The following is a 27,555-nucleotide window of genomic DNA, read 5'->3' as shown; positions in this document are numbered from 1 at the left end:
AACTTGATTCAGTTGGTAGCATATCTTGAGAAGATTTTATTTTGTTTTTATTAACCACAAGGTGCTGGAGAAACTTGAAAAGTCTGGCAGAATCTGTGGAGAGAGAATCTGAGTTAACGTTTCAAGTGCGATATGGCTCTTCTATGGGACTGACTTAAGTTTTTGTTTACCTTGCCCCCTAAAAACATCAGTTCTGAATTGAGTAAACCTTTGATGCAAAAAATCAGATTGCGAGTGACTTTCAGAGAAACTTATAGCATCCGGGCATATGTGGCAGTGATTTTAAAAGTTTCACTCCAGCTTTGTAAGCTGACTTGGACCAGGATCATAGTCGATAGATCTGAACTGACACATAGCAATTCAACCATTCCACTGACTTCAGATTATATTGAAGGCTTTTTTAGATGGCTATCAGTGACTAAAGTAAGAATTAAGTTTATAAATGATGGACAATTTTGTTTCATTTTCCCTTCAGTAATTTTATTCAATTTATTTCAGAACTTCAGTAGTACAAAAATAGTAGATACACGTTGACCATGTATTGACAGCTGTCAAAAGCTGCAGGCTGGTTATATTGGCCAGACTGTATAAATATATGACATACATGTAAACGTGCCTTTTCACTGGCAACATTTATTTTTAATAACAGCTCAGCTCATCTCACACTCAATTTGCACGAGCAAGCTAAATAGATTTTTATTTCTGTCGGGAATTGGTAAATGTATATTTAAAATTGAGTAAATCATTAGTAATTTATTCAGTCTGATAATTGAATTGGATTGCAGACTATTTTGGAGCTAGCTCTTGTTTTAAAAAACCAAGAACTGTTTAAATGAAGTGTCAGTACTTCACAGTTATGGATGTCTGCAGCACCAGGAGTCTCATTGCATTGGAAAACCACAAACATAACTGGAACTTTAAAATTAAAACCCATTTTTTAGCTCAAATAATTACTTATGGGCTTTTAGAAATTTTACCTGCAATATGGTCATAGATTAATGAGAAAAAAATGGCCCAAAATGACATGATTTGATGTTGAAACACTTCCTTTGACAATGCTGATGACATCTGAGTGAGAAAACAGGCTTGAAGAAACAAAAATAAATCCTGGGCAGCACCATTGACACATCCTCACTATTTGTACCCAGGAAATTGTGTTTGCTAATACAGCCAACGTGAGTGCAAATACCTAGAGGGGAAATTTAAAGTTACATAGAAAATGCAAACAATCTTTAATAATTTAAGAAAAGTCGCAGCATTTAGCACTTACTTTTTCATCAAAAATTTATTAATGGTTTTTTGTTTTCTCATGATTGCCACTATCTTCCTGTGGAAGTAGACAAACAGGGCACCACCAAAACCACTAGCAATCCTGCAAGGAAAAGGAAGACTGCATTGTTATTTCTTAAAATTATTCAGATTAGTGAGACACAGCTGCTAGTTTGTTTTTGCTCCTGTGAAACAGTTTGCAAATATAAGCAAAACAAAAAGGAAGTATCCATTACATCAGAGATAATGGGAACTGCAGATGCTGGAGAATCCAAGATAATAAAATGTGAGGCTGGATGAACACAACAGGCCCAGCAGCATCTCAGGAGCACAAAAGCTGACGTTTCGGGCCTAGACCCTTCAGGCCCGAAACGTCAGCTTTTGTGCTCCTGAGATGCTGCTTGGCCTGCTGTGTTCATCCAGCTTCACATTTTATTATCCATTACATCAAGCTTCTGTCCCTTCACTTACGTTCATTCCTCAGGATTTCCTGGGTCAATTAAGCATACTTTCATGTGGAAGTAGATGATCAAAAAGAGTTGTTCCCTGTCTGACTTGCCATACTTTCAGCAGGCAGAGGGACAGGCAGCGGAAAACCTACTGAAAAAGTGGGATGTTTGAAGTTTTGCACACTCAACTCAAACAAGAGAAACTAAGATGGGATGAATGGAAGCTTTTTTCCACCGCCTACCACAAATTATTTTACTTAAAGGGCTGCAGGAGGCATGACTTCTGCAGAAGGAAAGAACAAACTTGCATTATATAGCATCTTCATAATCTTTTTGACATGTAGTTGGCTTTACAATACAGGGAGACACAACAAAGTTCTTAAATGACACCTGGATATTTTTCGTGGCGATATTGATACAGATATAAAATGTGAGGCTGGACGAACACAGCAGGCCAAGCCTGTGTTCGTCCAGCCTCACATTTTATTATCTTGGAATCTCCAGCATCTGCAGTTCCCATTATCTTTGATACAGATATAGAAGGGTTCCTCAATTCAGCTTTCCACAGTGCCAGGGATTCTTTTGTACCCATCTGAATGGGCTGACGGGTTTGAGTTCAATGACTTATCTCAAAGATAGAGTCTCTGACAGTACTCCAGCTGGACCATCCAGGATCAACATATAAATCGGAAACCAATAATGGCAAAACACAGCTCCGTCAACCCAGCAAAGTCCTCCTTACCAACATCTGGGGCTTGTGCCAATCCCAGGCAAGCTGTCCCACTGATGGGTCATGCAACAGCCTGTAAGATAATATTCCTTGAGTACAACTGTATCCCAGGTACCATCTTCACCATCCTCGAGTACACCCTGTTCCACAGGCAGGAGAGGCCCACCAGAGATGGTGGCACAGCAGTATACAGTTGGGAGGGTGATGCCCTGAGAAGCCTCAACATGACTCTGAACCCCATGAAGTCTTGTGACATCAGGTCAAATATATGGAGGAATTATACTCCCAACTCCTTGGCTGGTGAATCAGTATGCCTTGTAGTTGAATATAGCTGGAGGAAGAATTGTTTATGGTAAGGACACATGGATAGGCTGGATTTGGGGACTTCAGTGTTCAACACCAAGAGTGGCACCATAATTGTCTGAGCTGGATGAATAGGACATAGCTGCTAGACTCAGACTGTGGCAGATAGTGAGGGAACCAAAAGGAAGAAATGTACTTAACCTCATCCTCACCAATCCACCTGTCTCAGACATGCCCATATAACGATGGTATTAGTGGGAATTCTTGTGGAGATGAAATTCCACTTTCATACTGAGGATATCCGCAATTCTGATGCTTGGCAGCATCACCATGGCAGAAGGCAAGGCTTTGAACAAATCTAGTAACTTAAGCTTGCGCACACGTTATATACTGTAGCCATCAGCAGTAGCACATCTGCACAAAAATACATTCTATAACTTCATGGCCTAGCACATCTCCCATTCCAACATTAGCATCAAGCAGAAAAATCAACCTCAATTCAATGTGGAGAGCATGAGGTCATGCCAAGATTAACTCCAAACATACTTAAAAATGAGGTATCAACCGAGTGGCACTACAACAGAGAACAACCTGCATTCTGCTTAAGGTGTTTGGCATGCAACAGGCAGGGCTAAGAAATCCCACAACCAATGGATCAATTATAAGCTCTGCAGGCCTGAATGGTGGACAGTTAAACAACTCACTTGCAGCGTAGGGTTCACAAATTCCCCAGCTTCAAAGACTGGGGAGCCCAGCCTTTCAGTGCACAGAGAATGACTGCTGTTACGCTCTTAGTGAGGTGCCAGGCATCACTGAAGATGTATGCTTCTAAACAGCCACGCCCTGAGCCAAGCTGTTGCAGGATAGCTATGCTAGTATCTACCTGACACTGTAGATAATTGTCCAGGTATGTCCTTTACACAGGGAGGACAAATCCAACCTGGCCAACAAAATAGGTGCAGCGCAAAGTCATTTTGGCCCTGCAAGCATGCACTGTCATTCAAAATGATCATGGCTTATCATTCAACTCAGTACCCTATTTGTGCTGTTTTTCCATACTCTCTGAACCCTTTAGCTCCAAGGCTATATTTAAACTCCTTCTAGAAAATATTCAACTTTTTTCCCTTCACTGCTCTTTGTGGCAGAGAATTCCCTAGGTTTGCCAGGCTGAGTGAAGAAATTCCTCCTTTTCTCTATTGGTATACTCACAATTATCAGCAAAACGATGGAAAGAATCATCTAGTGTGCTATCAAGCAGCTCAAGCAAACAAATAATCTATATGCTAACTGAGTTTGGGTTCCACCAGGCAACCCTTCTCTTGCTCTCATTACAGCCTTGGTTCTAACATGGCCAACAAGCCGAAGTGGGAATAACTGCCATTGGCATCAAGGCCACATTAAACAGGAGTGTGGCATCAAGCAGCCTGGACATACTGGAGTCAAAGTGAAATTGAGGAGAAAGTACCCCAGTTAGTGGGAATTGTACCTGCTATAAAACGAAGATGATTGTGATTGGTGGACGTCAATCATATTGACTTTAGGGCAGAGAACAGTGCAGCACAGTATAGGCCCTTTGGCCCATGATGTTGTGCCGACCTATTATCCTGCTCGAAGATCAAACTACCCCAAATACCTTACATTTTACTATCATCCATCTGCCTATCCAAGAGCCACTTAAATATCCCTAACGTACCTGACTCCACTACCATGCCAGCAACGCATTCCATGCACCCACTATTCTGTGTCAAGAACCTACCTCTCTTAGGAGTTCCTCAGGGTAGTGCCCTAGGCCCTACCATCTTTGACTGCTTCATCAATGACCTTCCCTCCATCATAAAGGTCAGAAGTGGGGATGTTTGCTGCTGATTGCACAATGTTCAGCACCATTTGCTATAATTCCTCAGATACTGGAATGGAATATGATATGATAAGCAGCAGGTAACATTGGTACACCACATATGCCAGGCGATGACCAGCTCCAAGAGAGAATGTAAACATCATCCCTTGATGTTCAATTGCATTACCAATGACATCCCCCACATCTTGGGATTATCATTGACCAGAAACTGAATTGGTTGAGCCATGTAAATAGAGTGGCTACAACAGCAGGTCAGAGGCTAGGAATTTTGCAGCAAGTAACTCACCTCCTGATTCCTCAAAGTCTGTCTGCCAACTACAAGACACAGTTCCAACACCACTCAAGCAGCTTGATATCATCCAGGATAAAGTATCCTGCTTGATTGGCACCTCATCCACCACTTTCTATTTAATTCCTTTTGTCCCGAGGCTCTTGCAACAGGTTCATCCTGACCTATACCACCTCTGAATAGGGCTGCAGGTACATGAGAACATGGCCAACTGCAAAATCCCTCCGACACACGCCAACCAGACTAGGACCCATATTGCTGTTCTCTCACTGCTGTTAGGTCAAAATCCTAGAAATCTCTGCCTACCAGCACAGAGTTTCCTGACATGTGAAGGATTGCAGCTGTTCAAGGTAGCAGCTCAGCACCACCTTTGCCAGCTGGGGATTTGGGATTGGTAATAAATACTGGCCTTGCCAACAATGTCCACATCCCATGAACAAGGAAAGCAAAAAACTCTAATTATTGTATTGGAATGGTAGCACAGTGCCGGAGGCAAAGTTAACTGAAGTATCTGATGAAACCTTCTTTCCTGTACATTTCTGGCTCGGAGGCAAGAATACTGCTACAAGACGACATCTAACATCCAAAAACAAGTGAGCCATTATCTTAGGCTTTTGGTACAGGCCCCTTCCATGATGGATTCAGAGGATGCATTCAGGTGGTTGGGAATGGAGTAAAAAAGTATTGTGACAAACACTGACAATTTATGCATAAATCTGCATGAAAATAAGTGATGTGAATCTTGAGCAATGAACCTTGTATCTGAGGGCTATTTACAGGCATTGCTATTCAAGTTTTCAGCAAAAATGCCAGCAAGACAATGAGATGCAATAATTCTATGAATAGATAATTTGCAAATGTTTCATTGGATGGATCATGCTGATAGGATCAGTTTAAATTTATCAAACACAAGCAGCAAATATTTCAGTGCACTTTGCAGGTTTCAACAGTGGCCAAGCCAAGTTTCAACCATCATTACTGTTGCTCCTCATATAACCACTTTTGGCTGAAGAAATTACCAAAGCAGTCAATATAATTTAACAAAATCTTCAATTCTGGAAAGAAAAAGTGTGTGAGTTGAATCATTTAAGCTTCAAACTCACTGACTGCTAGCATTCCAGCATAAAAAGCTGGATAGCTACAGAGGTGACTCTGAAGGGCACAGTTTTATGCACATGCAGCAATATTACTAAATCAAGTACGATGTGGTCATCATGGCAACAACAATCACTTGTGTGTTACTTCAACTAATGTTCCCAAGGCTCAAATTGTTGTGCCAAGTGACTCATTCTCAAGTCAACATCCTTACGTCAAATTCGCGCAAAAAGACAGTCAAACGAAACAGTGTTTTGCACTCTGGCCAGAAATACATTATATATGAGATAAAAGTTGTTCAGTTTACCACAATACTGCCCTCACTTCATCTTCCAAGCCATGGCAAATGTTATTTAGACTTAGACTGGATTTTGTTTTAAATTTAGGCGTGACATTAGTTTATTGGACAGTGCAATTTATCAAACATTTCATGTTTTGCAATTATATGATATAATAATTTAGACTGCTTTCAGGATAGAAAGGAAACCCATTGCATAAATTGCCATATATAACTTTCACGGCTATGAAATTCGTTGATATCGGATAATGCCTTAAAAACTGAAGGGTCATTTTAGGAGCAGCTTATCTATGCCATGGCATATCTATGCCATGGACCTCTGATGAAAACATGAGGGCCAGGCCTGCCAACAACAGCAGATATAGCTGCTTTCTCCTCTATCAACAGAGTGGATAAACACATAGGTCAGCATGATTGAGGTGACACCTCTAACACAAGGCATACATACAGAGAATCCACTTCCTCAACATGTCACAGGAAGCTCAGATTTTCACAGCAGTCTGCTGCTAACATCTTTCAAACTCTGGAGCAAGGACTCTTTCAGTTTGGACCAAGTTGGCATGCATTACCAGTGGTTATCAGAATGGCTATCACGGCAAAGATGAAAATGAGGCCCTCTGAGGAAAAGACTTGTCACACATCTTTCCAGTCGTCTGGCAACTGAAGCCTCAGGAATTCATGTGAAAAGCAGCGACACTAAGACCAGTCCAGAACAGTTTTAAACTGAAATCCTTCCCTCACCAGGTTCAAATTCTGAGATTGGTGTGAAAATCTGAAAATGGTTATGGACCCCTTGCTTGGAGATACTCCTCCTCTTGCTCTCTTCCACTATGAGCAGATTTACCTCCATAAAACACTTCCCCAGTTCTTCCACACATTCGCCATCAATCCTCTCATCTCGTTGTTACTAGTACATGAGGGATCATCACCCAAGACAACAAATGCTGGCCTCAAAATATATATCACAAAAAGGATAAAAAGAAAACTAATTCCAGAATGTAACCCTCAACTGTTAGGTCAATCCAAGCCACAAGAAATATCATCTCCTCTCCATTTCTACTTCTAAACATTTCTATAATCACAGAATCATTCTGCACGCCTTGGTATCAATCCCAAATTTATTTTCTCCACTCCATGATACCCCCCTCTCTTTTTTGGATGGTCCTCACCTCTGATGCCAGGTACAAAGGCATTTTTGAGGATAAAGATTAATCCCAGTTTTAATTTCACTGAACAACCAGGCCAGTTCTGTTTCTTTCTTCTGCAGATATTGCCAGATTTAAGCATTTTCTGTTTTTATTTCATCCATCTAACCTTATTTCTCCATCGAAACATTTTAGATTGTATCGTGCATGTATTCATCTATCGTGTTTGCTAATGAACGTGATATTCACAAAGAAATCACTTTATAGGCTTGTACACGAATGGGAAATTTCAAAGTGAACTTAGTTTGTGATTTTATCTTCATTTATTGTCGAAAGGTCATGTTGAGCTAAAATGCTGACAGGATCACTTATGGCGGTTGCAGATGTAGGAGTTTCAAGTTACAGGATGACAGAAACTATGAGCTATATTTTAAAGGATTATCCAAGGAGGAAAACAGGCAGCTGAGCCTGTAAATTAGAGTGTGTGCTCTTGATGTCTTACCTGCTGCTGGTGCATCCACACGCATCATAATTTTTATGGACAGAAAAAGTCAATGGATAGGTTTTAAAATTCAGCCCACAGTTTCTGTCATATACTAAACTTGAACCTGCTATATCCGCAAACGCAAGTAGCACTATCATATTTTAACTCAACAAAGTCTTCCAACAATAAACGAAGATAAGCCTGACCCAACCGAGGTTCTGAAGTGAACCATCAGTGGCCACTAAAGGCTCTCATTCAACCACTGTTCCAATACTACAGATGGGTGTGAGGTTTCTGCCCAAAACGTGGCCAAGCACATTCAAACCTAGGTGCCACTGATAAGTGAAAGCCACTTTCACTGTCTTTCCAACATGCTCCTATTCCCCATTTGCTGTGGATTGCATGCCTGGCTGCATAGAGATCTTGGATTTCTCTCAACGTATGGGTCCATCACTGAAGGCCATTCCTTGAAGCACCAGCTACGGCCAACACTTCTCTTGATGCCACTAGTCAGCAAACACAAAGTAGCACATCCTCCTGGAAGTGGAAGAAAAACCGACCTTTATACTATGTAAAAGTCTGTGGCCTGAAAATTAAAGTGGGGCAAGCTGGCTAAGCTGGGGTAGACTCACCCCCAAAATCTGTGCTGGGGTGTAAGGAGCCTCCTATCTATGTGGGCAACATTAATTACAATGCTGTGCTAATGACAATACCTTACTTGAGGAAATTGCTGGAGAATAGATTATTCCATTTGGACAGATGCAAAAGTTGTATCTACTCTAGAATTCAACACACACCACTACAATATTGGCAATTTAAGACAGTGGTGTACAATTTACTCCACTGTCACAAATATGTGAACACAAATATATTTACCTTGATGCACACATTTATTGAAATATTCTCATTCTAGTCCTGCGTGAGAAACAAATTGCTTAAAAGAAGTACTCTTTGATACAAATCTGTTCCACAAAGAGACAACAAAACAATTTCAGAACAGACTTAAAGATGACGTGCAATCATTGAAGCCGAGCAGCCCCCTCAATGCAATGTCAGTTTGTTGGTCAGCTATATAGTTATAGCTGATCGTGATATGAACAATGTTCATGAGAATCATTAACATGTTAACTAAGTATAGGAGAAGGGCAGCAATGGAGAATCTGAGATAGTAGGAAGTGCCAATGCTGGAGTCTGAGATAACAAGGTATGGAGCTGAATGAACACAGCAGGCCAGGCAGCATCAGAGTAGCAGGAAAGCTGCCGTTTCAGGTCTGGACCCTTCTTCAGAAACGGGGTAGGGGAAGGAGACTCTGAAGTAAATAGACAGTGGGGGAGGCGATGATGGAAGTGGATAGAGGAACAGATAGATGGAGAGAAGACAGAAGAACTGCCTCAAGGAGGCAGTTGTGGAGCCAGTAAAGGTGAGTGTAGGTAGGGAGTTGTTACGGGGGTTGGTCAGTGAGGACGGAGGAGCGGATAGGTGGGAGAAAAGGCAGACAGTTCAAGGAGGCAAGGACGAGATGGGCTGGTTTTGGGTTGAGGTCGGGGTGGGGAGATTTTGAAGCTTGTGAAGTCCACATTGAGGCTATTAGGTTGCAGGACTCCCAAGCAAAATACAAGGTGCTGTTCCTCCAGTCTTCGGGTGCATCATTGTGGCACTTGCAGGAGGCCCAGGACGAACATGTCGTCCAAGGAATGGGAGGCGGAGTTGAAGTGGTTCGCGACTGGAACCTGCAGTTGTTTGTCATGAACCGAGTGTAGGTGTTCCACAAAGCAGTCTTCAAGCCTCTGTTTGGTTTCCCCGATGTAGTGGAGGCCACATCAAGAACAGCAGATAGAATATACCACATTAGCAGATGTGCAGATGAACATCTGTTTAATGTGGAAGGTTTTCTTGGGGCCTGGGATGGGAATAAGGGGTGAGATGTAGGGGCAGGTGTAGCACTTCCTGTGGTTGTTGGGAAAAGTGCCAGTTCACGTGCGGCTAGTAGGGAGTGTGGAGCTGATGAGGGAGTCATGGAGAGAACGGTGCCTCTGGAAGGCAGATAAGGATGGTGAGGGAAAACTGCCCTTGGTAGTGGGGTCAGATTGCAGGTGGCAGAAGTGGAGGAGGACGATGTGCTGGATCCGGAGGTTGGTGGGGTGATACATGACGACAAGGGGAATTCTGTCTGTTGTTATTACAGGGAGGAGATGTGAGGGATGAGTTTCAGGAAAGGTGAGGGATGCGGTCAGGAGTGTTTTCGACCACTGCGGAGGGGAAATTGCAGTCCCTGAAAAACGAAGACATCTGGGATGTCCGGGAGTAGAATGCCTCGTCTTGGGAGCAGATGCAGTGGAGATGAAGGAATTGAGAATAGGGGATGGCATTCTTACAGGAAGGAGGTGGAGAGGAGACTCTAGGGAGCTGTGGGACTTGGTAGGCCAGAAATAGATATCAGTTTCCAGGGATAATCCATTTGCTAATCCATGCCCATGTTTTAGATCAGTGAGAGGTGATTTAATTCACTCTGGTTTGCATTTTGTTATTTGCCAAGTATTGCACAGTATTCCCTTCCTAAAAGCACAGAATTTAGTTTATTGCTATTTGTTTGCACTCTGTTTATATTCCTATGAACTAAAATGCTCAGTCTGAAGAGATGTACAGAATTTATTTTGGGAATTGAGACATGCATTCAGTTTAAAACTTTGTTCTTAGCCTAGCAAAAGACAGAAGGAAAATTACTATAACACATCCATGAGATATTATTGCTTTATTTCAAACTTGTAATTGTATTTGAAACAAAATACTTAATGCTGAAATGAGAATGAAATCAGGATTACTGTGGATCACAAAAATGACTAACACCAGCAATGAGCTTAGTTCAAACCATTACAGAAGCAGTAATCTCTCCCATTGAAACCTGCTATTTGGCACCATGGAACACTATTATACTTGGCAATGTTTGAGTTATTCTTACGAAAAAAATTTTCTTTAAAAACCATCTTTAAATTTCACTCTTATATTGAGCAAAATTCTTATGTCAAATTGGATCAAAGTACTTATATCCTTCATGTTTGTGCAAACTGACTGTTCCACCATCATACTTGGCACGTTTTATTTGTCTACAGTCAGTCAGTCTTGGGTAGCAACATATAAAGGAATTAGATCGGTGGATGGTTTGGATTCCTTCTAGAGAAATCTCTATTTGCGGTGATAAAAGTAACCCACGTGAACTGCTCACTGATCTAAAACATGGGCTTGGATTATCAAAATGAAAACTGAAAGAACTGCAGATACTGTAAATCAGGAACAAAAGCAGAAGTTGCTGGAAAAGCTCGGCATCTGAAGAGAAAAATCAGACTTAACGTTTTGGATCTGGTGACCCTTCCTCAGAACTTGGGCTTGGATTATTGAACTGACAGGCCCCAACAATGTGCCTTTGTTTAAATGCATGTGCTGATATACATGTTATATTCACTGGATGGATATTCAACTGTGCATCCAGAGGCATTTATAACAAACTCTCCTGCTGACAATTAGTTTCAGTTCCTTCTGGTAAACCCTGACTTTGAATATTCTATTCTCATACTGACAGCAATCATGTTTTTGTTTAAACAGCAAAACAAATGAAACTCTTCCTAAACCAAAAAGATGAAAGGCCTGGTAGAAGAGTCTTTGTCATTTTTAATAACCACTTAATTCATCGTGAATTTAGAGGAGTAACAGCCAACTTGATTGAAGCATACAAGACCTTGTGCGTTAAAAATAATATCACAGATAATGGGAACTGCAGATGCTGGCGAATCCGAGATAACAAAGTGTGGAGCTGGATCAACACAGCAGGCCAAGCGGCATCTCAGGAGCACAAAAGCTGACGTTTTGGGCCTAGGTTCTTCATCATAAAAGGGTCTAGGCCCGAAACGTCAGCTTTTGTGCTCCTAAGATGCTGCTTGGCCTGCTGTGTTCATCCAGCTCTACACTTTGTTATCTTGAATTGAAAATGATGTTTCCTCATGTGAGAGAATCTAGAAATAGAGGGTCACTGTTTAAAATGAGGAAGTGATAGCACAGTGGTATAGTTACTGGGCTAATCATCTAGACACCCAGGTAGCGTTCTGGCGAACTGTGATCAAAGCCTACCGCAGTAGGTAGTGGATCTGAATTTTTAAAAATTGGGATTAAAAGACCTTGTTGGTCATTGTAAAAGTCCATCTGATTCATGTCTACACTTTAGGGAAGAGTATTTGTCATCCTTACCTGGTCTGGCCTATATATATCTCCAGACCCACAACTGCCCTCTGACATGGCCATGCAAGCCAGTATCAAACTGCTACAAAGTTACTGTTGGTCATCTCAGCTTTAGGACATCTCTGCTGGAATTCCACAGGGTAGTGTCCTGAACCTAGCCATCCCCTGCTGCTTCTTCAACTACCTTTCCCTCCATTGCAATGTCTGAGGTGGGAAATGCTTGCTGATGACTGCACGCTGTTTAATACCATTCGTAGCTGCTCAGATACTGGAGCAATCATGTCCAAATATAGGAAGATTTGGATAACGTCCAGGTTTGGGATAACAGGTGGTAAGTAACAATTATCACATATAAGTATCAGGTAATGACCATCTCCAACAAGATGAAATTTAACCACTGTCACCTGAGTTTAACAGCATTACCATTACTGAGTGCTCCACTGTTGACATCTGGTAGGTTACCATTGACCAGAAACTGAACTAGACTTGCCATAAAAATACTGAGCCTACAAGATTCGGTCAGAGGCTAGGAATACTGCAGCATGTAACTCACCACCGGACTCCCCAGAGCCTATCCACCATTTAACAAGGCACACGTCAATAGTATGATGGAAAACTCCACACTTTCCCGAGGAGTGCAGCTCTAATGACACTCAAGAAGTGAGACACTATCCAGGAAGGTGGCACCCCATCAATAAACATTCATTCTCTCCAACAGTGAACCTTAGTGACAGCAGTGTTAATAAACTATAAGATGCAACAACTAATCAAAGCTCCTTCTAAAGCAGCAAACACCATCATTCAGAAGGACAAGGGTAGCAGGTACATGGGAATACTATGACTTGCATATTCCCCTCCAAACTGTTCATCATGAATTGGAAATATATTGCCATTCCTTCAGCATCACTGGATCAAACCCTCTCCCTAAAAGCATTATGCCTGTACTTCCACCAGATAGATTACAGGGTTCAAGGCAGCTCACTACCAACTTCTCAAGGGTAACAAATAAAGGCTGCCCCAGCCAGCACAACTCACATCTTCCGAATAAGTAATATCTAAGGGGGTGCCTGTTTAAGATGGGGGTCAGAGGAATATCTTTTTCACAATAGATTGAGAGATATGACAATTTAAAGGGAAATGGAAACAGAAGCTCTGAATATTTTTAAGTCAGAGGTAGATTGACAAATATGGAGGTGAAAGTTTATTGGGGATCGGTGGAAATGTGAATTAATCAGATCAGCCATGATGTTACTTATTGACAGAGCTGTGCCAACGTGCCAAGTCACCTAGTTTCATTGCTAGTTCATATCTTTCAATGTTTAGCTTCTACAATGATCTTCAATGTAGCATCAGATCCTCCAATCTTCAGCAAGATTCATATGGTTCTGAGGAAGCCAGGCAGATAGCTTTAAAAGATATTGGAAGAATTTGGGGGAAGAGAAAATATCAAATAACAAAGAAAATAGAAATCACAAGAAAAACAGACAAAATATAGGAGAAGGGCTGAAAACAAATTTGCAAGTTTTAAAGAAGATCCTCTAAACCAACTTAGTGTGCAGTCTGGTAAAGCTGCAGTGCTATTTTGAGGTCCAGGCAAAAACCCAACATAGTCTAGAAGGTCAAAAAAATTTACCTCACCTAGTAGCTGTGATTCAGGACCACAGCCTAAGATTGGGATCATGTTTTTTGAGTGTTCTGATTTACTGATGAGGTTAAACTGTGGGGGGTTGGAGAAAGAAAGAGTGAACGAGATAACTGAAACACAACAAACAAATATTCCCCCAATAAAGATAGTTATTTCTGCCTTCTCCCAAATTCCCACAATGCCACCCTAAATCTACTTTTCGTTTCACCTGATGTAGTATATTCTGAAGTGATTTAAAATTTTAATATTGATGATGGAAAAATCAAATAGCTGAATACAATCTCGGACAATACTAATCCTACACAAAGACAAATACGAGGAAAAAGGGTAAAATTATATCCTGTATGTTGCAGCATTTGAATGCCAGTGTGGAGTACCGCAAGGGCCGGTGTTGGGGCCACTGCTGTTTGTCATTTTTATAAATGACCTGGATGAGGGCGTAGAAGGATGGGTTAGTAAATTTGCAGACAACACTAAGGTCGGTGGAGTTGTGGATAGTGACGAAGGATGCTGTAGGTTGCAGGAGACATAGATAAGCTGCAGAGCTGGGCTGAGAGGTGGCAAATGGAGTTTAATGCAGACAAGTGTGAGGTGATGCACTTTGGTAGGAGTAACCGGAAGGCAAAGTACTGGGCTAATGGTAAGATTCTTCGCAGTGTAGATGAGCAGAGAGATCTCGGTGTCCATGTACACAGATCCTTGAAAGTTGCCACCCAGGTTGACAGGGCTGTTAAGAAGGCATATAGTGTTTTAGCTTTTATTAATAGAGGGATCGAGTTCCAGAACCAAGAGGTTATGCTGCAGCTGTACAAAACTCTGGTGCGGCCGCACTTGGAGTATTGCGTACATTTCTGGTCACCGCATTATAAGAAGGATGTGGAAGCTTTGGAAAGGGTGCAGAGGAGATTTACTAGGATGTTGCCTGGTATGGAGGGAAGGTCTTACGAGGAAAGGCTGAGGGACTTGAGACTGTTTTTATTAGATAGAACAAGGTTGAGAGGTGACTTAATTGAGACATATAAAATAATCAGAGGGTTAGATAGGGTGGATAGGGAGAGCCTTTTTCCTAGGACGGTGATGGTGAGCACGAGGGGGCATAGCTTTAAATTGAGGGGTGAAAGATATAGGACAGATGTCAGAGGTAGTTTCTTTACTCAGAGAGCAGTAAGGGAATGGAAGACTTTTGCCTGCAACGGTAGTAGATTCGCCAACTTTAAGTACATTTAAGTTGTCATTGGATAAGCATATGGACGTACATGGAATAGTGTAGGTTAGATGGGCTTCAGATCGGTATGACAGGTCGGCACAACACCGAGGGCCGAAGGGCCTGTACTGTGCTGTAATGTTCTGTGTTCTAAGTTCTATGTGCGAATTCTATACATCATCCTAATGGTTTCATGAGCTGATCTGGACAACAATTTCAATGTTGTTTGTACAACTATTTTCACTTTTGGATGAATAGAGCAAAATAGCCATTGATAAAAAGATATTTGCATTGATTAGAAGATCAATCACCTAATCGAAAAAAGATTATAAATACTGAAGGATGATTTATTGTCTAATATGCTAATTTGCCAAATTTGTACCTTCCAGTTAATCACAGCTAACATTTGCACAGCTAAGGCCTTGATCTTCTCCGCTACCTCCATTGCTGGGTTTCTACAGTAATTTTCCATGTGCCCCATATATCTAGAAACTATGGCATTTCCAAAATCTTTACCTCAATCCCTTAATTATTAAGTATATAATCAATGTGTGTAGACAGCATACAAGCGACTGCATGAAATTGACTCGATTCATTGAGTAGAGATGTGAATATAATTTAAAAGGAATAGACTACATCTGAGTTCATCAGCCTTGTACTGATTAAGGGAAATATCCAAATTGCTTAGATGTTTCCAAATAAAATTATAAGCTGGTAATTTGAATCTGTTGGGAAGATATCGTGCATGATCTTTTCTTCAAGCTTCGCAAAAATCTCAGGCACAGAAATCCATTGTCATTAACTGTCATCCCTTCAAAGGGCTTGTTGTTCAGCTGGTGTAAATGTTGTGCCAGCTGAAAGTCAATACTAACCTTTATCTGGAAGAGTAGCACTCCACAAGAACATCACCATTGAGTTTAGTGGTTGCACCATTGGTTGCAGAGCTATAGTAATGCATGTCCAGCTGCATGTGTCAATATCTAAGGATGTTATGGTATTGTGTAAGTGACTGTATATGTTGCTCAACTTTTTAAAATTTATTCTTAAGATAAAGCTTCACTTTTTTTTTGAACAATCCTTTGGTTGTCTCCTCATAATTCTGAGATTTTGCAGCATTCTAGGTTTATTAATACTCCTGTGACTCATCTGGTATTGTGTCATTTTTTCCCCCCCTAAAATCAATCATGGGTTGTGGGCATCAGTAGGTGGGCCAGCATTTACTGTCCATACCTAATTACCTTTAAAATGATTCTAGTCAGACACTGTTTTGAATTGCTGCAGTCCTTGGCATGCAAATACACTTAAGGCAGGAAAGGAGTTCTAGGGATTTGATACAGTCACTATAAAGTATTGGCAAATATGGTGTGTGCTTTGGAGGGGAACTTTAAGATGATGGAGCTCACATGCATTGGCTGCCCTTGCCCTCCGTATTGGTGTTTGGATCGTGCTGTCCAAGCAGCCATGGGGTGTAGCTACAGGGCATTTTATGGATGGTACACACTACTGCAAATGTGCATCAGCTGTGAAGGGAATGAATGTTGAAGTTGTTGGATGGGATGTCAAATCAGGAGGGCTGCTTTGTCCTAGATAGTGTCAAGGTTCATGCCTGTTGCTGCTGCTGAATTTACCCAGGTAAGTAAAGGGTATTCGAGACACTCCCAACTTGTGCCTTAAAGATGGAACAAGTTTCAGAAGTCAGGTGATGAGTTAACTACCGCAGAATTCCTTGCTTCTGACCTGCTCTTATAGTCATAGTATGTGGTGTGGTTGGTCCAGTTCAGCTTCTATTCAATGGTAAGCTCCCAGTATGTTTATAGTGGAGGATTCAGCAATAGTAGTGTAATTGATCATCAAAGAGCATTAGTTAGATTTTCTCTTGATGGGAATAGTCATGGCCTTCCATTTTTTTTTGTTGCACACACCACTAATCCCAATACAGGCACTGGAACTAATTATTAGTAATAATTAAATGTGTTCCTCCAGACATCAATACTGCATCACATGATTGACTTTATATTGATGTACATTCTGTTACAACCATCAAAATGATGTGAACTTTATAAATGAACACAGTGAAAACTGAAAAAAACCCAGAAAATTGAAGTGTCTTGGGACTAAGTATTCCCCCTGTGAGATTTTAGGAATGTGACTACATAGCTTGCAAAACAGCCCCATGTTGAGTTATGCACTGGCTCGTGAAGATATTTGGCCACTAACACTTCAGACTGTAGGTACTTACTTAGCACTGAACTTACCAGTAAATTATTGAAATCTGTATGGTGTGTTTGGCTGTTTCCTAGCCACCATTTGAAGATATCAAGTCTCTTTCCCCTTACTTGGTTAGGCAACCAGATTGAAGCACCTCAAGACCCTAGCATCTCCCAAACAAACCAATGTAAGTAAAATGACACAAAAATCAAACTGTAAAATCTCCAGTGTTACAATTCTGAATAGTGTCATGAAATGCTTAAAGATCTTGTGATTTTTTTTTCCTTGTTGAATAAGTTGAACTTTCTCCTGCTACATCCTGGCATGCCACAGGATGCTCATCTCACTTCTTCCTTAACGGATATCAACACAGATGTCAACTGTCCAGTCTTTTGACAGATAGCCAGCTATTTTGAGGCTCTCTGTGCATATTCTAGTGCCTTCTACTAAAAACTTTCATTTTTACCTAATAAAAGCAAAATACTGTCGATGTTGGAAATATGAAAGAAAGACAGAGATTGCTAGAGAAACACAGGGAATGCACAGGAACCGAGCAGGTCTAGCAGCATCTGTGGAGAGAGAAACAGATGTGACTCCTATCAGATTTGAAACATTACAATGCTTCTCTCTGTATGTTCTGTCAAAGCTGCTGATTTAGATTAGATTAGATTCCGTACAGTGTGGAAACAGGTCCTTCGGCCCAACAAGGTCCACACCGCCCCTTGGAGCATCCCACCCAGACCCATTCCCCTATAACCACACACCCGAACACTACGGGCAATTTAGCATAGCCCGCACATCCTTGGATTGTGGGAGGAAACTGGAGCCCGGAGAAAGCTCACGCAGACATGGGGAGAATGTGCAAACTCCACACAGACAGTTACCCGAGGCTGGAATCGAACCTGGGTCCCTAGCACTGTGAGGCTGCAGTGCTAACCACTGAGCCACCGTGCCGCCCGGAATTTTCATTAGCATTCTCTGTACGTGTTTCATTTTTACCTTCTCCAGTAATATTTTGTTTAGGTCTATGGAGTTTCAAATGTATGTCTCTCTCACTGGTTTCACACTGCAGGTAGAATTTAATAATTTTTCTTGGCTCCTTTATTCCCATCATTGGGAAGATCAATACTTTTTCAATAATTATATCATTGTGAGAGGTTTCTTGCTGTCATTTATCAGTTTCTGTCGTTTTGCTTCATTTCAACTTCAACTTACCAGGCCATTAACTTTCTATTCCATTTGATTGCACACTTCTGCCATATGTCTCCCATCTACCGAACAACCTTAAATGATTTCGGTTTTGTCAAGTTGTCATCTAAGATTCATTCAAGTTCTGTCATCATTGGAAATCTGGCAACTCCAATTCTTTCACCTGGACTTTCACTTCTTCCAAGTCATTAAACATTTACTGAAGTCATTTACTAAGCAGGATTTCATGAGAAGTATCAAACAGTGGATCTAGACAGTATTACCTTGATGGAAGAGAAAGAAAATCTGACGAGTTAGTTAGAATAAAGGATGTAAATGTGCTAGGACCCAGCAGATGGAGATGAGGGAGGAAGGTTCTATTAAATGTGTGGTGTGTTGGGCAACTGGAGAGTAGAAAATGTAGTACCAATTCACATAAAAGCAAACAGAATGAATGGGTTGACACAAGCCATGGGGGAATGTTTAAGTCTTGAGCTATTGATGAAGTTTGACTGAGTTAAAAATGGAAGAAAAAAAATAGAAGTTCCAGCACAGATTCCAAAAGGGATAGCTCTATGCTATTAAACTTGCATATCTGTTTGTGGGGATAACAAACATGGTATATGGTAAAGCGCAGTGGATGTTATATACATGGACTTTAGAAAAGCCTTTGATACAATATCGCACAAGAAGCCACTGAAGAAGAAACAAGGTTTGGAATAAGAGCGGAGAAGCAATTTAAAATTGGTTAGAAGAAAATAAAATAGTGGCAGCTGAATTTCCAACTGGAGTTAAAAAAAATCCATCTGATTCACTTTCATAACATAGTGCACACAAGACCCACGCACGGCTTTACAAGGGATTTTCATCTTTTCAACAGGTTTGGGTTTGTAGTGAATAAAATCCAAAAGAACTGTGGATGCCGTAAATCAGGAACAAAAACAAAGTTGCTGGAAAAGCTCAGTAGGTCCGGCAGCATCTGTGAAGGAGAAAACAGAGTTAATATTTTAGGTCCGGTGACCCTTCCTCAGAACTGATGGTGGCTGGGAAAACGTCAATTTATAATGCAGAAAATAGGGAGGTGGATGGGGCAGGGAGTAAATGATAGGATAGAGCCCAAAGAGAGAGAAAGGCAGTTGGACAGACAAAGGAGTTGCTAACGATCAGGCTGGGAGGGTGAATAGTTGTTAATGGGGACTGTTAGTGACTAACAACAGGGGGTGTGTAATGGCAGGCTATGTGGTAACAAGGCCTGGTGTGTGGGGTGGGGGGGCTGGAACATGGGAGAGTTTAGGCCCTAAAATTATTGAAGTCGATATTTAGTCTGGAGGGCTGCAGGGTCCCCAGGAAGTAAATGAGGTTTGTTCCTCCAGCTTGCTCTGAGCTTCACTGGAAAACTGCAGCAAGCCAGAGACAGAGATGTTGGCCAGGGAACAGGATGGTGCTTTAAGTGACAGGCAACCGGTAGTACAGAGTCTTTTTTGTCAGCAGAATGTAGATGTTCTGCGAAGCAGACACCAAGTCTACGCTTTGTTTCCTCAATGTAGAGAAGATCACATTGTCAGCAGCGAATGCTGTAGACTAGATTCTGGGAAGTGCAGGTGAAATGTTGCTTTACTTGGAAGGTATGTTTAGGCCCTTGGATATCGGGGAGGTAGGAGGTACATGGGCAGATGTTGCACCTTCACCAGTTACAGGGGAAGGTGCTGTAGGGCTGTGGGGATGTGTTGAGTAAGTGTGGACCAGGGTGTCCAGGAGGGAACGGTCCTTGCGAAAGGCGAACAAGAGAGGGGAGGAGAATGTATGTTTGGTGGTGGCATCTTGCTAGAGGTGGCAGAAATGGCACCTGATGATCTTCTGGATGTGGATGCTGGTGGCATGGTAGGTGAGGATAAGGGGAACCCTATCACTGTTGTGGGAGGGAACAGAAGGGGTGACGGCGGAAATGCGGGAGATGAGTCGAACCTGATTGAGGGCCCTGTCGACAAAGGAGAATCCTCAATTGAGGAAGAATGTGGACATTTCAGAGGCTCCCTTGTCGAAGTTGGTCTCATCTGAACATATGCAACAGAGATGGAGGAACTGAGAGAATGGGATGGAATCTTTACTGGTAGTGGGGTTTGAGGATGTACAGTCCAGGTAGCTGTGGGAGTCAGTGGGTTTGTAATGGATATTAGTGGCCAGTCTATCCCCAGAAATGGAAACAGAAATGTCAAGGAAGGGAAGGGAGAAGTCAGAGATAGACCATGTGAAAGTGATGGCAGGGTGGAAATCGGAGGCGAAATTGATGACGTTTTCCAATTCTAGAAGAGAGAGGGAAGCAGCACTGATGATATCATTGATGTATTGGAGGAAGAGTTGTGGGGGGGAGGAGCGGAATAGAACTGGAACAAGGAATGTCCCACATACCCCAGGAAGAGACAGGCATAATTAGGGCCATGCGGGTACCCATGGTAACCCTTCTTACCTGGAGAAAATGAGAGGAGTTGAAAGAGAAGGTGCTGAGGGAGAGGACAAGCTCGGCCAAGCAGAGGAGGGTGGTGGTGGGTGGGGATGGTTCAGGTCATTACTCCAGGAAGAAGTGGAGAGCCCTAAGACCTTCCTGGTGGGGAATGGACGTGTAACGGGATTACACATCCATGGTAAACAGGAGGTGGCTGGAACTGGTAAACTGGAAGTTTTCAAACCAACATAAGGCATCAGAGGAATCATGGATATGCGTAGGCAGGGATTGGACCGGGTGGAGAAGACGGAGTCAAGGTAGGCAGAGATGGGTTCTGTGGGGCATGAGCAGGCTGAGAAAATGGATCGGCCCAGACAGTCCTGTTTGTGGATTTTTGACAGGAGGTAGAAACGAGCTGCACAGAGTTGGGGGCTATTAGCTTGGAAGCTGAGGGGGGAGATCACCAGATGAAATGAGATCAGTTATCGTGGTGGATACAACAGCCTGATGTGCCATGGTGGGGTCATGATCCAGGGGAAAGTAGGAGGAGGTTTCTCAGTGTTGGTTTCTGCAAGGTACAGGTGAGTACGCCAGACTACAACAGCATCACCCTTATCGGCAGGCTTAATGTCAAAGTCAGGGTTAGATCTGAGTGTATGGAGCGCAGTCAGTTCGGAGGGAAGGTGTTGAGTTTGTAATGCATTTGTGGATTGTAACAGAATGCATTGGGAGCAATCATGTAGTGAGGGTTCAGTTAAAACACTTTTCTTAGTTGTTCAACACAATAACACATCAAATTCCAACAACATTTAAAAATTTTCTAAAATCATCTACGTTCCCCTCTCATTCTTTCATAACATCCCATTCTCCTTCCAATTTCACCACCCCACTTCCATGCCCCCATGTGCCTGACTTTGGTCATGGCTCAGTTCTCTAACATAGCAGCTCATCTCCCAACACTACTGAGTGACTCTCTAGACATTACTCCATTCACATTCTCTCAAGACACCCCATGTCCTTTCACATTCCTTCATGTCATATATATCCTCCACAGCTACACACCAACATGTCATTAGCATTCAGGAATCATGCAAAAGTGATCGAAATTGTTTAAAAACTACTGGAATACCATTCAACCCACAATATTATGAGAAAACTGTGAATTCAATTTCAGTATGAATAATACTGTATCAAAACGCCCAAGGGAAAAAAAATCATAATCCTTATTATATTTTTAAGCAAACAAGAAACCGTAAAAGACATATTTTGTTACTTCATGCTTTCAGAAGTTTCAATGCTCCTTGGATCAAGTAGATCTGAGGTATCCTTATGAAGCCCAGCCAAGCATTTAAATACATTCAAAGAAATGGAGCAGGTCTCTCCTAACACTGAGATAGGCCTCTTTGGGCAACTCTTGTGACCCTGCCACAAATCTCATCAGAGCTCATCTTCTATAAGATTCTGACCTAAGTCAACATTCAGCATAGATTTGATAGGTGTATAAAGGAAGAGGAATTATGGGAAGTCAAGAACAGGGTGGGCAAACATGACTAGAATTATTTGCTAACAGTGAAGGGGAATGTGTTGGTTGAACTGAACAGTTTATTGCTGTATTTACAAATATCTTGATCATAGCTCATGTGTTTTGGAATATACTTTTTTTAGTTTTAGGAATTAAAATTTTAACTGCAGATAAATTGGGGCATTTAATTGTAAAACTGATGAACAACCTTGATGTACAGAGAGTCCTCATTTAAAGTTGATTTACATCAGATAATTTCATTTTAAAGCTTTTAATAAAGGCAAAAATGACACATCTGTTTAATAGTGTGAGTTTTAGTTTAACATTGTTTTCTACACGACCTCGTGTGCATGCCTGCCCGCCATCAAGAGCTTTCTCCAGGCTTCCTCTCCCACATTCGCTTGCCCTTGCCCTTAATCGCGGGCCTGCCTCTGCCCACAGTTCTTTGTCAGCCAAGTACCAGCTCCCGCCTTTTTAAAGTCTTAAACTTTAAAGCTCTTACTGTTAAATCTGGCCTGACACCTTTCTCTGCTGTCCATCATTGCAAATTTGGAATGAAGTCCATCGCTTCATGTAATGGCAGACACTAATCAGCGTAATTGGCTCTGCCAGCACTGACAAACTATAGCCACTAGATGGAGAATAGACAATTCAAAATTTATCAGATATATTTACTTTTAACATTTATTCATAGCAAATAGCAATCATAATGCATTTCTCCTACATTTTAAACTGTATCATATCAATATTTTTACCCATGAACTCACGCCATTTCACCTTGTAACATTTAAAAACTGTTTCTACTGAGAAAGATCCTGAAGTACTAAACCATGCAGTGCTTCTTTTATATCTAATAATTTATTTGAGTTTGCAAGTTATTTAAGCCTGGATTACATAGTACTACGTAAGTATAGTACAGTATTTCATTTTGTAAATTGTTTTTTTTCTGAGTAAGAAAAAGATCTCCAGGCACCTAATTCTGGATTTAACATTAATTTCTGCGACAAGTAATGCTTCACTCAGAGTTATTTCACAATGTTCAGGAACCATGATTAAGTGAAGGATTTCACGTAAATTCAGTTCAAATAAGCTTGGAGTTAATTACAGCCTAAAGCTAACATACATTTATTTTACAAGATCATGGGAAGGGTAGGAAAAGCAATAGATTATAGGGGTAACACAGTGTGGAGCTGCAGGAACACAGCAGGCTAGGCAGCATCAGGAGAGCAGGAAAGTTGACTTTTCAGGTCAAGACCCTTCTTTAGAATCTTCCTCAGAACCTTCTATCACATAATCATAGAACTCTACAATGTGGAAGCAGGCCATTTGGCCTACTGAGTCTGCACCAACCCTCTGAAAGGCATGTCAAACAGACCCATCCCCCTACCCCATACCTGTAACCCTACATTGTCCATGGCTAACCCACCTAACCTGCACACCCTGGACGTTTTAACATGGCCAATCCACTGAACCTGTGGGAGAAAGCCTACACAGAGACAGGGAGAATGTGCAAGTTTCACACAGTTGCCCAAGACTGGAATGAACTGGGTTCCTGGCACTGGGAGGCAGCGGTGCTATCCACTAAGCCACCGTGTCATCCTCTATGTTAGCATAATGGTACTAGGAGGTCTCCATGGAGCTAACAGGTTCTGAATTAAAGGGAAAATGCTTGATAACAATGTTCTCATTCACTCCGAAACAAGCAACCATAGCTTATGTGGGAGCAGTACAGTGGAACACCAGTCGGTCTACAAAGAAAATGTATCAGGAAAGGGTGTGTGTGTGTGTGTGTGTGTGTGTGTGTGTGTGTGTGTGTGTGTGTGTGTGTGTGTGTGTGTGTGTGTGTGTGTGTGTGTGTGTGTGTGTACAAGTAAGTCTATAGTAATAGCTAGCTATCTTCAACTCACTCTTCTCTGCAAATCGCCTGTTGAATGAGGAATGAAACACCTCTAAAGTCAGTGACAAATTCTCAACCAGTGAATGAGAGATAGCATCAGAATGCTAATAACCGCAAAGAACTAAAAGGCTTTGGAGCAAGCTGACAGAAACTAATCGAATCCTGGACTACAGGCTGGTGCTTTCGAGCAGGGTTTCTGATTATTTTTCTTATTTATCTTCCCTTAATATCTTTAATTTGTCTGTCTTTGTGGGTTCATCTGTTTGTGAAGGGGGAATTTAAGAAGGCACGGAGTTTTAAGTTGTTAAACAATAATTTAGCAATTCATATTTCCTAGTTGCTATTGGTTAAAAAAGAGAATTTGTTCATAACAAAAGTTATTTTCATATAAAATACAGAAATCTGGTGGGCATTTTCTTTTAACTTGAGATTATTAGTCTGGTAGCTTGTGAACTTTGGAAAATTTGACTAAATCTTTTTACATTTCTGACAACTATAGGAATAGTGGGGCTTTACTTCTAATGCATTACCACAGTGGTCGCACCAGGTCTTTCAAGAAAATTGGAGGATCACTTGGCCAAAAAAACTAAAATGATCCCCAATTAGTAAGAAGTATTAAGTAAATTGCGTTGTTCTCAGGACAAGTGATGAACCTTCTAGATGTTATAAGATAAGAGAATGCTTGGGAGTGGGGGGAAAAAGGATAGAGGTGTTAGGTGAGGAACATAAAGTAGAACTGAGTTTATAATGCAAACCTTTATAACCTTTTGTGTTAATAGAGCTAGCGTTATTTTCATTTCTCTTTACATAGCCAATAAAAAAGTCTGCTTTCTTAAGAAACAGGAAATCTTGCAAAAACAAAAACAGAAATTGCTGAAAAAGCTCAGCAGGTCTAGCAGTATCTGTGGATAGAAATCAGTGTTAACATTTCAGGTCGAGAGACCCTTTGTCAGAATGGAAGTCTTGCAATATGGCTTTGTTTGTTCATTTGAGAGTGTTCAGACTTCCTGCTCACATTTAAAGAATCCTAACACGATCATATCAATCTACTGTGACATCTATGCAGCTTTGTTTACAGACTTTCTGATTTGAATAAAGTACTTTTCATAATATATTTCTGTTACGCTTTTATGATTGACTTTATTTGCATAATAGAGAACATGATATTGGAGTAAATAATTGAATACCTATGAGAACTGACATTGATTCTCAGTCAACAAGAATATTTTTGCCTAACCTGAGCATTAAATAAATCTAGACACTCATATGTGCTGGATCAGGAGTTCAACAGACATAAACGTATCTATGCTAGAATTAAATAACCAAAACTCCAAGCAACAGGAAATTTAAAGTAGTATTATTCTATTAAAATAGCTGATTTGGGTGGGGTAGTGTTTGCTGCTGCTTATTGCCGAGGTAGAGCTTTCTTTTGCTCTGACAATGCTGACAGTCTGACATTTACCCAAGACTAATGTACATTTGTTGGTTATAAGCTGCCACTTGTATTTCTGTGCCCCGATCAATACCTTACTAGTCGTGGAATGCTAAAATGAAACGCTAAATGATCATGTCCTGACAGATTGCTACTCCCATCACCAGCAGAATTCAGGTCATAATGTGAACGTATTCAATTTAGACTTTTTAAAAATTTGACAGCACTTTATGCTGAGCTGTTATTGGAGCAAGTAAGTATTTAATGTTATGAGTTGACATCTTATTGCCTGAATTCAGTGAGTGCCATGATCAGTTAACATTATATTTTAGCTTTCCTTTGGTGATATTTAAAATACATCAAGAAAGATCCAAATATTGAAAATTGAAGAAATGAGACTACACGAATTGACTGCTGAACCGTCATCCTCCCCCATCCCTAACCAAAAAATGGTCCTTCACTACAGGAGAACCCACCTCACTCCTTAAAAATTCAAAATCCATCACTGCAACAATTATATTTTTCCTACAATTCATCCGTTTGGATATTAGCTTTAGGTGCAGCTTACATCGTGACAAGTTCATGTCCAACAGCAGTCCCAGTAATTAATTACTTTTCAATATCAGAGATGATGCCACCAGGTTTCAATTTTCAAGGAACAACTGAACTGAGGAACGCAATTCCATGAAAAAGCTTGCTGTCCAATGTAATGTAAAGGAGTCACTTTGAAGTATTAGTTGTTATTATACATTTTATTCAAATTTATCTTCTTTCTTGGGCAGTAATTGGCCATTTAGGAAGGTGTGCACAGGATGCTCTATGTTTTGAGGGTTGGCACGTATGCACCAAATTAGCATACACTTTCTTTAGGACCTGAGAAGCAGAGGTACAAATAGGCCATTCAGCCTATCAAGCCCGGCACTCACTATCTCTCATTTCATACATATAATCATCATAAAAAATTTCAGGAGCTATTTAAAAACAGTATTGTCAATGCATTATTACTGACTGTCTCATTTTCTTCCAGCTTCTATCACAGTCTCACAAACCCATTAATGTCTCCTCCAGGTAAACTCTACACCCTTGCTTATTAGTGTCTCCCATAATTGATCACTAGTTTGCTTTCTTGTGCTCTAATAATTTCCCACTCTGTCACTGATGGCTCAGGTATCCAACGCACATTTCATTCGGTTTCTCTCTGAAAACATGGCTTGTTTCTGCTAGACCTACATAGATCACATGTTCCCGAGCTTCTTGGAAAACTTTGACTCTTTGTTGGTGTTCACACACCTGTTGAAACTACGGGAGTGGAAGTTAACAAGATGCAGCAAAGTCATGTGTCTGCACTCAATGGCACTCTCCACCATGTGAAAGCCAGCAACACTAGTAAAACTAAGCGTCTGCTCCATCTGGCGAAACCGAATGAGATGCAGTTATCTTTCAGTCAACAGAGTGTCTCAGTGGACAGTATCAAAATGGTGCAACTATATGGAAGAGCCAGACATACAATTTTTCATAATGGCAACAACCTTCATAGACACTGGCAAACAGGTCTTGCCCATTTCTGAAATTGTGGCTGTAGCTACAGAATGTAGAGGAACTCAATTAAAAATGTTTTTCCTGAGGCACCGACACCACACACATTTCACCTTAATTAGGAGCAATGCTCCCTGAAAACCTCATAGAGATAAGAACTGCTGCTGACAATCCTCTATCACCTCCATCTTTCAGCACCTTGTCCTGTTTAATGTGCTTCTACGCAGCTATTACTTTACGCTGTATTCCAGGAGGAAAAGGAGCAAGTTGGAGGAACAACACCTCATTTTTCGCTTGGGGACCCTACAACCCTCCGGACTCAATATTGA

The 27,555-nt window shown here is 41.2% G+C and overlaps 1 protein-coding gene across 4 annotated transcripts in view; it reads right to left on the bottom strand.

The window, feature by feature from the left end:
- clcn2c (chloride channel 2c) overlaps positions 1-27,555 on the bottom strand; it is a 565,311-nt gene that overhangs the window by 204,632 nt on the left and 333,124 nt on the right. For all 4 annotated transcript variants that reach the window (XM_048542200.2, XM_048542201.2, XM_048542202.2 and 1 more), the window contains one exon: positions 1,271-1,372. In XM_048542200.2, coding sequence (XP_048398157.1) covers positions 1,271-1,372 — 102 coding nt within the window. The remainder of the gene's footprint in view (positions 1-1,270; positions 1,373-27,555) is intronic.

Source organism: Stegostoma tigrinum, chromosome 14 (genome assembly GCF_030684315.1).
Source record: "Stegostoma tigrinum isolate sSteTig4 chromosome 14, sSteTig4.hap1, whole genome shotgun sequence".
NCBI classification, from domain to species: domain Eukaryota; kingdom Metazoa; phylum Chordata; class Chondrichthyes; order Orectolobiformes; family Stegostomatidae; genus Stegostoma; species Stegostoma tigrinum.
This window is presented reverse-complemented; position numbering and strand designations above follow the sequence as displayed.